The 12589-nt window shown below is 36.4% G+C and overlaps 1 protein-coding gene across 8 annotated transcripts in view; it reads left to right on the top strand.

Annotated features, from left to right (window-relative positions):
• The window catches only part of Cadps2 (calcium dependent secretion activator 2), a 490335-nt gene that overhangs the window by 315890 nt on the left and 161856 nt on the right, over positions 1-12589 (top strand). For all 8 annotated transcript variants that reach the window (XM_063241432.1, XM_063241438.1, XM_063241449.1 and 5 more), the window contains exon 9: positions 713-779. In XM_063241432.1, the coding sequence (XP_063097502.1) occupies positions 713-779 (67 nt within the window). The remainder of the gene's footprint in view (positions 1-712; positions 780-12589) is intronic.

Genomic DNA, 12589 nt, shown 5'->3' on the forward strand with positions numbered 1-12589 from the left:
TCCCAAATGATTAATCACATTAGTCAGCTCACATTAATGGAGAATTAAAATGTATGTTTGAAATAATGTTATTGGCACTCTTATCTGACTTTTATAGTTTTAAATTATAGATAGATAGATAGATAGATAGATAGATAGATAGATAGTGAGGTGTTTCCCTAAATAGAGTAAATCCCAAAATGATGAATCTAGAGAAACCTGGGAAATCAGAAAATTCAATCCCAAGTCACTTGATGGGTGAGGAAGTGAGACTGAGATTGGCACAGGGACATCTTGGGGTCACCCAGCTAGACAGTGACCCCTCACCCTGCATTCTTGACTCTGCAGCCAGCTCCTTCTTGAGCCACACTACTCATCTTTAGTCATCCAAGAACCAAAGCGTTTGGTCCCGTGTCCTTTGTCTCTTGTAAAAAGTATGTGTAAGAATAAAATTCCAACTGGTTCTCTGATTATCCTTTCTAACTCCTACTTCGTTCAATTTGTGGTAAGGACGGACAAATTGATAAGCCACATAAATCAATTTCCTTTCAAGAACCTGGAATAAGCTCAGTCATTTTGTAACACAGAAGCTGCATGTTGTCTCAGATCCCAACTGAACTAAACTTTACCTTTAGCAGGCTGGTCTCAAAACTCAATACCTACAGAAGAAATGTGATTATGGGACCCACAACATTACTCATGTATCCTTTTCTTTGTTTATTTTTCTTACCAGATATCTATATGCTGTTGGACAGAAGGTTTGGAAAAGATGGAAAAAACGTTATTTTGTTCTTGTTCAGGTTAGTCATTTTTTTTGTGTGTTATGTAATCACTCTGACACACTAGTTCTCAAACTTCCATTTATATGGGTTATATCTATTGATATTCACTGTGTTAGAAATTAAAACTAAGAAATTGTAAAAACATTTATTTTAAAATAAAAGTAATAAATCCACTATATGTCAATCCAAATAGCATTTTTGTATCAAGTGACTATTGTAGCAGTAGCCCATGAAGGGTAGTCTCTGGAGAGTTCTGCTGTATGCTCAGAAGAAAATAAAGTGTGAAAAAGGCAAAAATATCTGAATAATATTGCAAAAATTGTTTTGACTCCACAGGTATCCTATAAAGATTTTGACACTCTGTAGGACTCTTAAGACCATCCCTTCAAAACAGCTACACACTGATATTGTGTAGATAAATGATAGGCATTTATCATTCATTTTTATACAAATAGGTACATATATTACTTATTCACATAAATATGTTTTTAAATCAACTTTACTGGTATGGTTATTGGTGATTGGATTCTGAATATAGGTTATTTTGAATGTGCAATTTGGCTGACCTTTAAATTATGGGTAAACTTTGCTCATTAAAATATGTTAAATTTATAGTAAAATACAATTTTCTAAGTAAAAGTCACTGCATTCCATGACACATTCAAGCTATTTCATTCTTGGCAGAAATATATGAAGAGAATCACTCAGTATTCTTATCACAAAATAGCCCATAAAATCTCATTGATTCCTTCCACACATTAAACAAGCTTAACTGGTTTGGGTCAGAATGACATGGTGAAACGCCAAGGAAGGAAAATTATCATTTGCTCTCTTCCACAGACAGAACCAGCCATCAATCCGTGGATAAAAATTACTTTATTGATGTCCCATGATTGAGTGGTATCTTTATAAAAAGTGTAAAAATTCAGTCAAAAGTTGTTCTATGTACATGGCAACCAGCTAGCCTATTTTATTCCAGGCTGAATTGTAACATTTTCTCGTGTAGTTAGAACAGATATTTAATAAAAGACGCACATACACACAAAGTGTCAACCTTCTATTGCAAAGCTCAAGGATTTAGCCTAATTAAAGATTCCCTATTCAGAGTTCTGAAAGATCTTTTCTCCAGAAGCCACATCCAAGTTTTGATTCCGTATATTGGCACATGACTTTAAGTCCATTTATGATGTAATTTGAATATAGATCTTTCTGGACAATTTTATTCCTAAAGTACAGATACCTACATCTAAATTGACAAGTTTGTCATAACAGTTTGGCTTGGGCAAGTCTTTAAAAGCATTCCACTATTTTTTTGAGAGAAGCTGCTTTTTTCAGTTTCATTTCATGCATTGATATAGAATTCCATAAAATTCTATGATTTCAGTATATGAAGTTACCAGCATAAACTACTTTGAAAGCAAACCAGACTCTTTGTAAGCCTAGAGTTCAATTGGTAGAGATATATATAAAAGAATGTGAGACTAAAAGCCAGGATAAATGTTCAACAGGTCATTTGTATTAATCACTGTGTTATAAAGAATAGATGGAGGACGTTTGTTATTCTGAAGAGTTTAGTTAAATGACAAAAGAGTTTTGGGGGATGTAGCTCAATCACAGAGTGCTTCCTTAGTAATATGCAATACCCTGAGTTCAAATCTTAGCACCACAGAAATAAACACAAAAGTTTCTAATGTACTGATTATTTCAACATGAAAAATAGACTTTGTAGGCTCCTTTTGATAGGTCAAATGATCACTTTATGATTTTGATCAGAAAAGATTGAAGGTAATCCTTCAATTTATTTTCTAGCATACAATTACAAGAATGAACAGTTACAGAATGTGTATACCTTACTACCCCTTAGAGGGTTCTTAGAAATTAAAGAAGGAATTAAGTTACCTTAAGATCAACGATTGATATGTTTTTGGTGAAGATTAACTGTGGAGCTACAAGGTCTTCCAATAACTAAAATATGTGTTTTACATTTTAAAAGGCAAAACTCAATTAAAATCAAAGTAGATGGAAAGCTTATATGATCTATATTTGACATTCAAGAGAAATAGCACCAAACTACAATGAATTTAGATTTATTCTAACAGTAGTAACATGTTAAACTTTGAAGTTCTATTTAAGCACAATCTATTTATACTCATATATGTGCCTATGAATACAAGCACTCATACAGAGAATCCCATGCCTAAGTGTATTGAAATGTACATGCCAGTACTCTGACAACTTTTTGAAGTACTAAACACAATTGAATCTTCAATTCTAAACGTAATGGAAAGAAAAATTGAATGCACTCACTTCAAAATCAAGATAGATATGTATGGGAATTCAAAGAGAATGGCCCATTGGGAAGAACTGGGTAGTTTTTATTAGTATTTTTAAAGACAGCACTCATTTTTTCCACACACAGCTTGTACATCCATACCTGCAGGCTGCATTATTGAAAGGTGAAGGAGTCATTTTTCGTAAGGAGGACAGAATACCCCTGCTGGGTCTGCTGCTGCCATCGGCAGAATGGTGCTCTGGTGATAATGTGAATCTCATCACCACTTGTGAGTGTATTATATGAGTGATGTAGCCAGAGACCCAGCCATCAGCCCAAGAATTTGTACTCATAAAAATTGATTGAGAGTCAGGTTTGGCCAGCTGCAAAGTCATTGTTCAAAGTGAACACTCGAGGAGGCAGAGGTGCAAGGACTTTTCAAAGGCTCCTATAAACATTAAAATTGAAAGCGAAAATATCAATTTAGATTAGAGTCTAAAAATGAAAAAAATTATTTAATTTTGGGTGTTTGTTTAACATCTTAGTAAGACTAGTCTTGGTTTCTGTTTAGATTCTGAACATAACATATTTAGAGTGATAAATAGATTATGTTGTCTAACAGGCTTTATTTTTTAATGAAGATAAATTTTGGTTTAAATCAAATTGAAAATATTAGACTAGGGCAATACTGATGGTATAACACAGTATGTGGTAGTTCACTATAAAAATGTTAATAACTTTAAAACTCTATTTATGATTTGGCCAAATGGAATTATGTCTTCTATATCCTACTAAAACTCTATAAAAACTGTGTCCAGGATGTCACATACTTTGTGAAAAGTACAAAAGTTCATGAAGTACTTACCTCTTACCATAATCATTACTGTATTTAATTTATTAGGCAGTTATATATTTCAAGCATTTGTGCAAAACACTTCTAATGTATTATCCTATTATTCCTCTGAATAAGCTCTAAGGGTAGATATTATTAGCCCCATTATATAGAAAAGAAAACTGCTGCTCAGAAGGAAGTAATTTATTCAGGATCAGTTTAGAGTAAAATCAAGCAAATTCAGTTTTATTAGACTGTAGTGATTTTTAATTCCTCTGCCATATAGCTGCAATTAAATTAATATACAGGGAGGCAGAAAATGGTGTGCTACAGTAAAGAAATGGGCCGGGGGTAATGGCATAAACAGTCCTCTGCTCATAAGGCCACGTACTGTGTGACATTGCTGGAAGCTGAAGGAGACATTGACGTTGCTTTGGCCCTGTATCAAGTGTTCACTGCTCGTTGTTGATGTGTCAGAATTATGACTTGAAGTTGCTGCAAACAACAGCAGGCTATCAAGACATAATGTTAATTACATATCAGCTGACTTGACACAATGTAAACAGCCAGCCATGCCACTAGGTGATCAGTACATGCCACAGACATAGGAGGAACAATTTTAGGAAGATGCTGTTGTAGTCAGGGGTTATACACAGAGAACAACTAGGATTAGGACATGGAGTTTATAATATTTTTATAATGGTTACCGGGAGTTAACACAGGAAAACGCAGGAAATCTATCTGCAACACCAAATACATAGATTATTTAGTCAAGAGCCTAAACCTCTCAATGTCCCACATGAGTTCAGATAAAAACCCAGAGTTCAGGACATTGCCTCCCAGGAGTTCAACTGGAGGTCCAGAGCCCACAAGAAAGACTCATGCCTCTCTTTTATGGATCCGTACCAGGAAGACCCAAGGGTCAGCGGTGGAAGCCAGAAAGTCTATGCCAGCAGGATGAAGGAGCTGTGCTAGTGGGATGAGGGTTCTACACTGGAGCTGAGAAGTCACACTCCCAACAAAGACCAGGGCTATCCTGAAAGGCACCACAGCTGTCCTCAGCGACACGGAGGCCCCGAGCTCCTCTGACAACAAGCACAGTCAGGTACTTGCCAGGAAGCAATGTGACGAGTTCATCCTGGAGACCAAGCAGCACACGTCCTTCCCTCCAGAGCCAGGAAGCTCGATGTGAGGACCAAAGCTTCTCCAGGAGAACCAACGGCTCAGACAGCAACTCGTAGGAGAACCCACAATGCCTCCTTAACGCCTCAATCCTCAACACCTCCCATCTTCACCATTATCCTGGCAACCCTCCTCAGGTGGAGCATCTTCACTCAATGCATGCTGATGTAATCCAGCTGGCATTAAGTGGACCACCAGTTCTCAATCCATAACTGATGCCATCAAGATCCACTTTAAACATAAGAGGGAACTGTCTCTGCCTGTTGTTTTCTGAGGTTCCACATGCATGGGCTTCACTGTGGCAGAATCCTCTTCTATACTTAGGAATTCCATTAGGAAGTGCATAATAAAAAGTTTAGTGCCATGGTCTAGGGTTAGTCTAGGACATCAACTGATGACTGTGGAGAACAGGGAGCATGGAGTGAAAGAGGGCGCTGTCATCAGATCCAAATATCATAACAGTGGCTCTTTAGTCACATGTTTTATATGACAGGCCTTACATACACAGCTTTTATGGAGAATTCAAAGTCCCCATCAAATCTTACCAACACTGCCATGTTATTGTTACCTCATTTTTGCAGCTAGCCAAGTTGAGTTTTGTGTCACATGCCTGTAATTCCAGCACTCTGAGGGAGGAGACTTGCAAGTTCAAGCCCAGGTAGGGCAATGTAGCAACTAATAAAGCCCGTCTCAAAATAAAATGTTTCAAAGTGGCTAAAGATGTAGCTCAAGGAGAAGGCCTTGAGTTTAACGCCCTGCCACTCAGAAAACTAGAAAATAACTATCCAAGGAACCACTGCTAATAAGTTGCATGATCTCTTTTCTCTATGTCTGTCTCTCTCTCACTCACTGTATGTATGTAGCTTCTGTCTCCCTGTATCTTTTTCTCTCTTACACACACAACACCAACACTGATAAAATCACTCCATATGTATTTTTCTGTGAATTTCTTTCTTCAACTTAAAAAATATTTCACGGAGAAATAGCCATGTCAACCAGTAAAAGTCTATATTATTACTTTTAGTGAATGATTCTAAGGGGTAGTTTAGCCTAAGGCAAACATTTTTCAACAGTGCTAGCAGCAGTATAATTGTTGTATATTGATCTTTGCATATATGTGAAAGTGTTTCTATAGAAGTTATATTGCTGGATCAAAGATTGCTGATACATTAACATTTTAAATCTTTAGAGTACTTAATGCTTAAATATTCACCAAAAACTTAGACTGTGTATTTTATATTTAAATTACTTTTTTGTAGTTCACAATTGTTTTAATGTATGTTATCTTATCCTTAAGCATACATACCTTCAGTGGAAACAAAAATTGAAATATCTTTTCGCTTGTGGAGTTTATTTGGAACAAAATGTCAGAGAAAAATAATTTTTATTTTAGGCTTCATTTTTAAGATGACTTTTTCCATAGCAAAAAGAAATTGATGATAATGGCCAAATTGATTTTATGACATGCTCTTGGACACTGAAAATCACTGATTTATCTTTAAATTGTCATAAAACATTGAAATGATCATTTTCCTATCCCAAAAGCTAAAATTATAAAAGGAAACAGACAACAATATGTGTTATGGCTTGGCAGAAAGTTTGTCAGCATTTTGCTCGTGTCCAAAAACTTTACCTGAAACTGAGATTAAGGGCAATGGACTAATTAATCTGGCAAAGGAAATTGCAAGACAGTGAAATATCAAGTCGGTGACATGGCTATTGTTAGAGGACTTCAGCCAGATTTATGTTGCACATCAAGAGCAAAGAGCCCAGCAGGATAATTTAAAACACTGTGAGTTGGCCAGAAGGCAGATTCTAATAAAGCTATGGTCTATAAAGATAGATCTGAAACTTCAGATTGCTGAGAAGGAACAAAGAAATAAAAAAAGATGACCTGGGGCCATTTTGGGAAGCAATGGGTCTTCACCTTTTGCAGCCTCAAACCACCAAAAGTGAAAAACTTTGCTCAAAAGAGAAAGCTACAGAGCACCACATTCCAGAGTGGTGACAGAGGCCACAAGAGGTTCCAAAATGCCAGCACACCAGATTCCAGAATGGTGGCAACATAACGAAGCTTTTCCTCACAGTCAGGTTCAGAGAGCTCAGCAATACATGCTTTCAACCCCTACAGCCAAGAGAAAGGAAAGCCTGGCTACTGCTCCAGCTGGCAGCAGACCTTGACATCATCCATGTGGTGCTAGTTTTAGGTGCAAGGAAAGTGCACAAGTTCTGAGGGTAAGACAGTTTTGACCCTGATTGCAAAGGCCTGGGAGGCCAAGCAGTGTGCCCTGAGAGGGCAAAATGTAAAGTGCTAAAGATGAAATCAAAGGTACAGTGGAGACCACAGAAGTCTGAAAAAGCCAGGAACATGGATCATCCAAGGAAAGCTGCAAAAACCAAGCAGAGTGGGCTTAAGAGAGAAGCTGTGGGAGCGGAAATGCCAGGAAGTGCATAGGGGTAAAATCACCCAAGCCTTTTGGAGCTTGCAACCATATTACTTCAGATGCTAAGTGTGGAACTCCAGGACTTAATGTTTGCCCTGCTGGATTTTGGACTTGTTTTGGTTCCAATGCTTTGTTCCCATTTGTAACTTTTGAAGTGGTAATGTTTATCTTGTGCCATTGCTTTTTGGAAATGTTTAACCTTGTTTCATTTGTACCAGGGATTACCATAGATCATGGCAAGAGTTTGCCATAGATCTAGGTATAGACTTTGGACTAGGACTTTTCAGAAATGCTGAAACTGCTAAGACTTTGGCAACTCTTAGAGATGGGCTAAATGTCTTTTGTATAAAGGATGTGTAAAAGTCTTTGGGGGGCCAAGGGTGGAATGTTATAGTTTGTGTTCTTGTGCCCCTCAACCCTCATACAATCATGGAGGCAAATGAATCTAGTATTTTTGATTGATTCACTGTCTAGTGCTCACATTAGTGGTGTGAATGTTTCACCCGCCCGGGGTAGAACCAGTGTAAAGGTTGAAGGAGGAGGGTCTTTCTTTTTTGCTTTTGCTTTGGCATTTGCTTTTACTGTTCGCAGCGGCCATAAAGGGCTGCCCTGCCACACCGCACTGCCTTGGAGCGAACTGAGTATGGACTGAAACCTCTAAGAACTGTAAGAAATAACAATCTTTCCCTGACTTTGGGCTTCAAGTACTATGTTTCAGTGATGAGTAAAAAGTAACTAAGACAATCCTATGCATTCTGGCCCCAGGCTTTCATCATCACTGAGCAGCCCCTAAATTAATTGCAGTGCCAAAAATAAGACCTTAACATCAAGTCACTAGCCTACCTTTGCTCAGATATATACAGTGGTTTTGTGTAATTGTACTTTAGGTTTAAATTTCCAATCCTCTGCCCAGATTATTTGACTACTACTAAATCTTTATATAAATTTATACTGTTCTCTTCCCTGTACTCATGGTTGACTCATTCTACGTACCCATCTAGCTATCGGTTCAAATGTTACCTTTTCAAATGTGCCCTTTCTTCTGGCCCAGTTTAAAGTACTTTCCAGCTCATTCCTTATTGCGTTATGCTCGTGTATATATTTTGCAACATTTATTTCTTATTCAGATTCACTATTTATACATTTGTTTTATCTTTTTATCCTTTCTAGAATATATGTCCCAAGAAAATAAGAACCTTTTCTTTCTTTTAGTTTACTTAAGCTATGTTTTCCATGAGTAGAAATCAAATAAATGTGTGTTAAATGGATGTGTGCAGATTGCCCTTAGCATCATCATAAAAGATTGCCTTCCTTTAAATTTTTAAAGACAATTTTTTTGAGACAGGGTTTCACTATGTAGCCTCAGCTGGCCTTGAACTTACTATGTATCTCTGGCAGCTCTAATTTATGGCAGTTCTTCTGCCTCAGCCGCCCAAGTGCTGGGATCGCAGGTGTGCACTACTAAGCCCAACTTCTCTTTTAATTTTTACAATGATTGCTAAGGATTTTTAAGCCATGTGCTCAAGAGAGGCAATAATAAATATGTATTCCACTAGGATCTACCAGGATCTTGAAAATTCATTTTCTTTGATTAAACTAAACTATGGGATTTTTTTGAAAAAAAGAACTCTAACAGCTACTGCTACAAATATTTGCAGCTAGGGATTTTTAAAGCCTTAATCTTTATAGAAATTAGATGGTGGCAGTTGCTAAGAAGCCAGCTGTTACCATGATCCCTACAGTAGTAATGCAACATGGAAACTTCAATAACTGTGGTCTCTAAAATCTTAGCTGGAACTTACACATTGTGGATATGGACAGGTGTTGAACAGATTGGCAATTGAGAACAAAATGGGAGATTTCCTACACCAGATGCAAATACTTTTTGAAACCACAGTGACTAAGTGAACATGCCCTATCAGAAGTAGTAATACTGAAACCTAATTTAAGTCTGACCTTGAAGTGTGTTTGTATCTCCAAATTCTCAATAAATCCATTTTTTTTGGAGTTATGACATGTGGATTGGGTCAAAGATATTGAGTTTTTAATCATTGCTGCACTTCTACACGGAAATTTTCAATTTTGATATGGTAAATCATGTAACCTTTGCTCAGTAATACACAAGTAAGCTTGAAAATGAGCACTGATACTGGTTCAGGATAGGTCAGACCACCAGTTTCTGTGCAATTCTATGGCAGGTAGTAAGGTGCAGAGTGGAGGCTGCAGGACTGCATCTAACTGAGAGCAGAGGGAGCATTTCTTGTGACTAACCTTTCAGCAGTGTGTTTTAACTGTTATTCCCAGCTAACACTGACTGTACTCTCAAAGTCAAACTCCTTACAGCTCCCCAGACTGGATGACCTGGTCTAGCAATCAAGATATTACATTCAAGGAGCTACAAGATGTTAACATTCAAAAGAATTCACCTAAATTTCCACCATGGATTCATTATAGATGTGGCCTTGGGAATATGATTTAGCACAACTATCTAAAAACAGTGATGAAAATAAGAGCCTTGGGAGTATTAAAGAAATCAAAAGAAGTATGAAAGATAGCATCATTTTATGGAAATGGAATCTGGAAGCAGTGAGTCAAAGGACAGTGGTAATGTTAACTTGCTCCTGGAGCCAGTTATCCCAACAGCCAAATTGCACTTTTCAAAGTTCTTTCATGGGTCAGATTTCTTAATTATCAGTGGCAGCTCTGTTTGTCGTTGGTATTTCATTACTCTTCCATCTGTACCCTTTGTTATATCTTTAGGCTCAATTATCTTTGACAGACTCTAGGTCTGTTGAGTAATTTTTGAGATACTAAAATATTAGGTGCAAACTAAAATAATGAGTGTTTACATACTCCATCATTTAAATGACTGTGTCTCTACACATTGAGTGATTCCTCTAGAGCTAGAGTTTTTCATTTTTATTTTTAATTTTCTTAAAATACTTTCAAATTGGGACTTGCAAGTTTATATATCAATCATGCTAAAAAATAAAGGTGTTATTTAAAGCTAATTAGAAACACAATACTTAGCACAAAGCGTAAAACAGCAGCTCTAATGAAAAGGTGGCATTAATGTAAGCATTTTACATTACATAGTTTTGAAAGCTTCTTTTTAACTGGATCTTAAGCGGCAACAAAATTTTCACATTTGAAGTGGGCTACAATATAAAAAGTCAAAAAATTTTAATACATGACAACATGAACCATAAGTGATATAAAGAACTTTAGAGAGTCATCTGTTTTGTTTTTAATTAAATGATTTTTAAACCTTTATGTCTATATTTATCCAAGATAACAGTTTTTATAAATAGTGTCTAAAACTACGTATAGATTTCTTGCCACCTACCTGTCTTCCCAGTTGCTTTTCATTTACATATTTGTCCTATTTCTTTTTATTTATATAGTCATTCAACAAACATTTCAATAACACTGTCATTATATGCGTAGATGTGGAAACCATCCATACTAGTGGGAAGAAAACTGTGTAAAGTGAGGAGAAACGGAGAGTCAGTAGTCCACAGTTCACTCACAGCATGAAAACTGTGCATCTCTCTCTGTACTCAGCTTTTACTGCAAAACAATTCACCACTCAAAACATTTTAAGCAGCTCTTTATTTGTAATTAATTTTTCTCCTCCATTCTCAAGCTGTGAAATTATCATTTTCTGACTCAGACATTGCTGTTACATAAGGCCCACATGTGTAGTTAGTGTTTGTTAAATGAATAACTGCACAAATGTATGAATGAATTTAAGAGAGAAATATGGAGGAAGGCAGAAAATAAAATGCATATGAAGCTAAGATCTGTTATGTGACATTCTGTTTAGTAAGTATTAAAAGACTACCAGTTCTCTACGAAGCATCAAAGAAAGATCAAATATGTCACTGTAAAAGACCAGTTAAAAAGAGCAGTCATTAGTGTTTAACCTGTTTTGTTAATCTGACTCAGATATTTCTGTGGGAGGCTGAGGCAGGAGAATTGCATGTTTAGGTCCAGTTGAGCAATTTAGCAAGCTAGGAAAATCCTGTTTCAAAAGAAGTGGTGGGGACATAACTCAGTGTGAAGGGTCTAGATCCAATCCCTGTACCTCAAAAATAAATAAATAAGTTTAAATAACTGCAATGTATTGCTTTCTATAATACACAGTTTATAAATAGAATCTAAATATTCTTATGATTTTGTCCCCTTATAATGGTTATACTTTAACTTTTTCTGCCCAAACTCTTGTTTCCAGTGCTCTTTCCCAACACTTTGTCTTTATGAAATAACTCATGCCCTAAGTTCTTCTTGATGGTTCTATCATACATCTCTGTGATATTTTTAATAATGCCTACAGATTAGAATATTTTTGAAACTGTAATCAAAATTTTTTTTCTATCGGTACCAGGGATCGAACTCAGGTCTGTCTGGATGCAAAGCAGGGGTTTATGCTGCTGAGCTAAACCCCCAGCCCCTGTAATCAAAATTTTATGGGTTAAAAATTATTTTGAAGTTTAATTGCAGTTATAAGGGACACATAACAGATAAAAACACACATATCAGACACATTGTGAACAACAATTATACCTAAAAGATGAGCTTTAGTGCAGATATCGCACTTAATGATCTAGAAATGGCTTACCTCTACAACTTACTTGTGAATGAATGTATTTTTCTAAACTAAGAAACTGTTCTGCATAACAGTGAACCAATCACAAAGGCAATGCAAAGGCTTGAGGCTTGGGGGCCACCGACATAAACCATGACACCCTTTTTCTGTCTTGGTAGTCTTGGATTATAGATTTGGTGCTATCATAAATAATGACTTTGATAGAAATAAAGAGGTAATTTTTGAACACAGTCGTTTTTAAGTTTGAGAATAAGAATCATAAAATAATGTGGAGTACTGGAAAGAATACCCAAGAGGAATTGTATTCTGGACTCAGGATGATCGGTTCCATTTGGGTGATCTTGAAACATTAGATGCTTCATCCAGGGATGGTAAAGTAAAGATTATATTCTTGAAGACCTACATGTCTCCTTTCTAATACTAGTATGTTTTAAAGAAGAATCTTTTCAAAGTTGTTTTCTTTTCAGTGAAGCTTAGCTCATGGTTCCA

This window comes from Cavia porcellus, unplaced genomic scaffold (assembly GCF_034190915.1).
Source record: "Cavia porcellus strain 051 isolate PalLab524CR breed Dunkin Hartley unplaced genomic scaffold, mCavPor4.1 scaffold_2, whole genome shotgun sequence".
Lineage (NCBI taxonomy): Eukaryota > Metazoa > Chordata > Mammalia > Rodentia > Caviidae > Cavia > Cavia porcellus.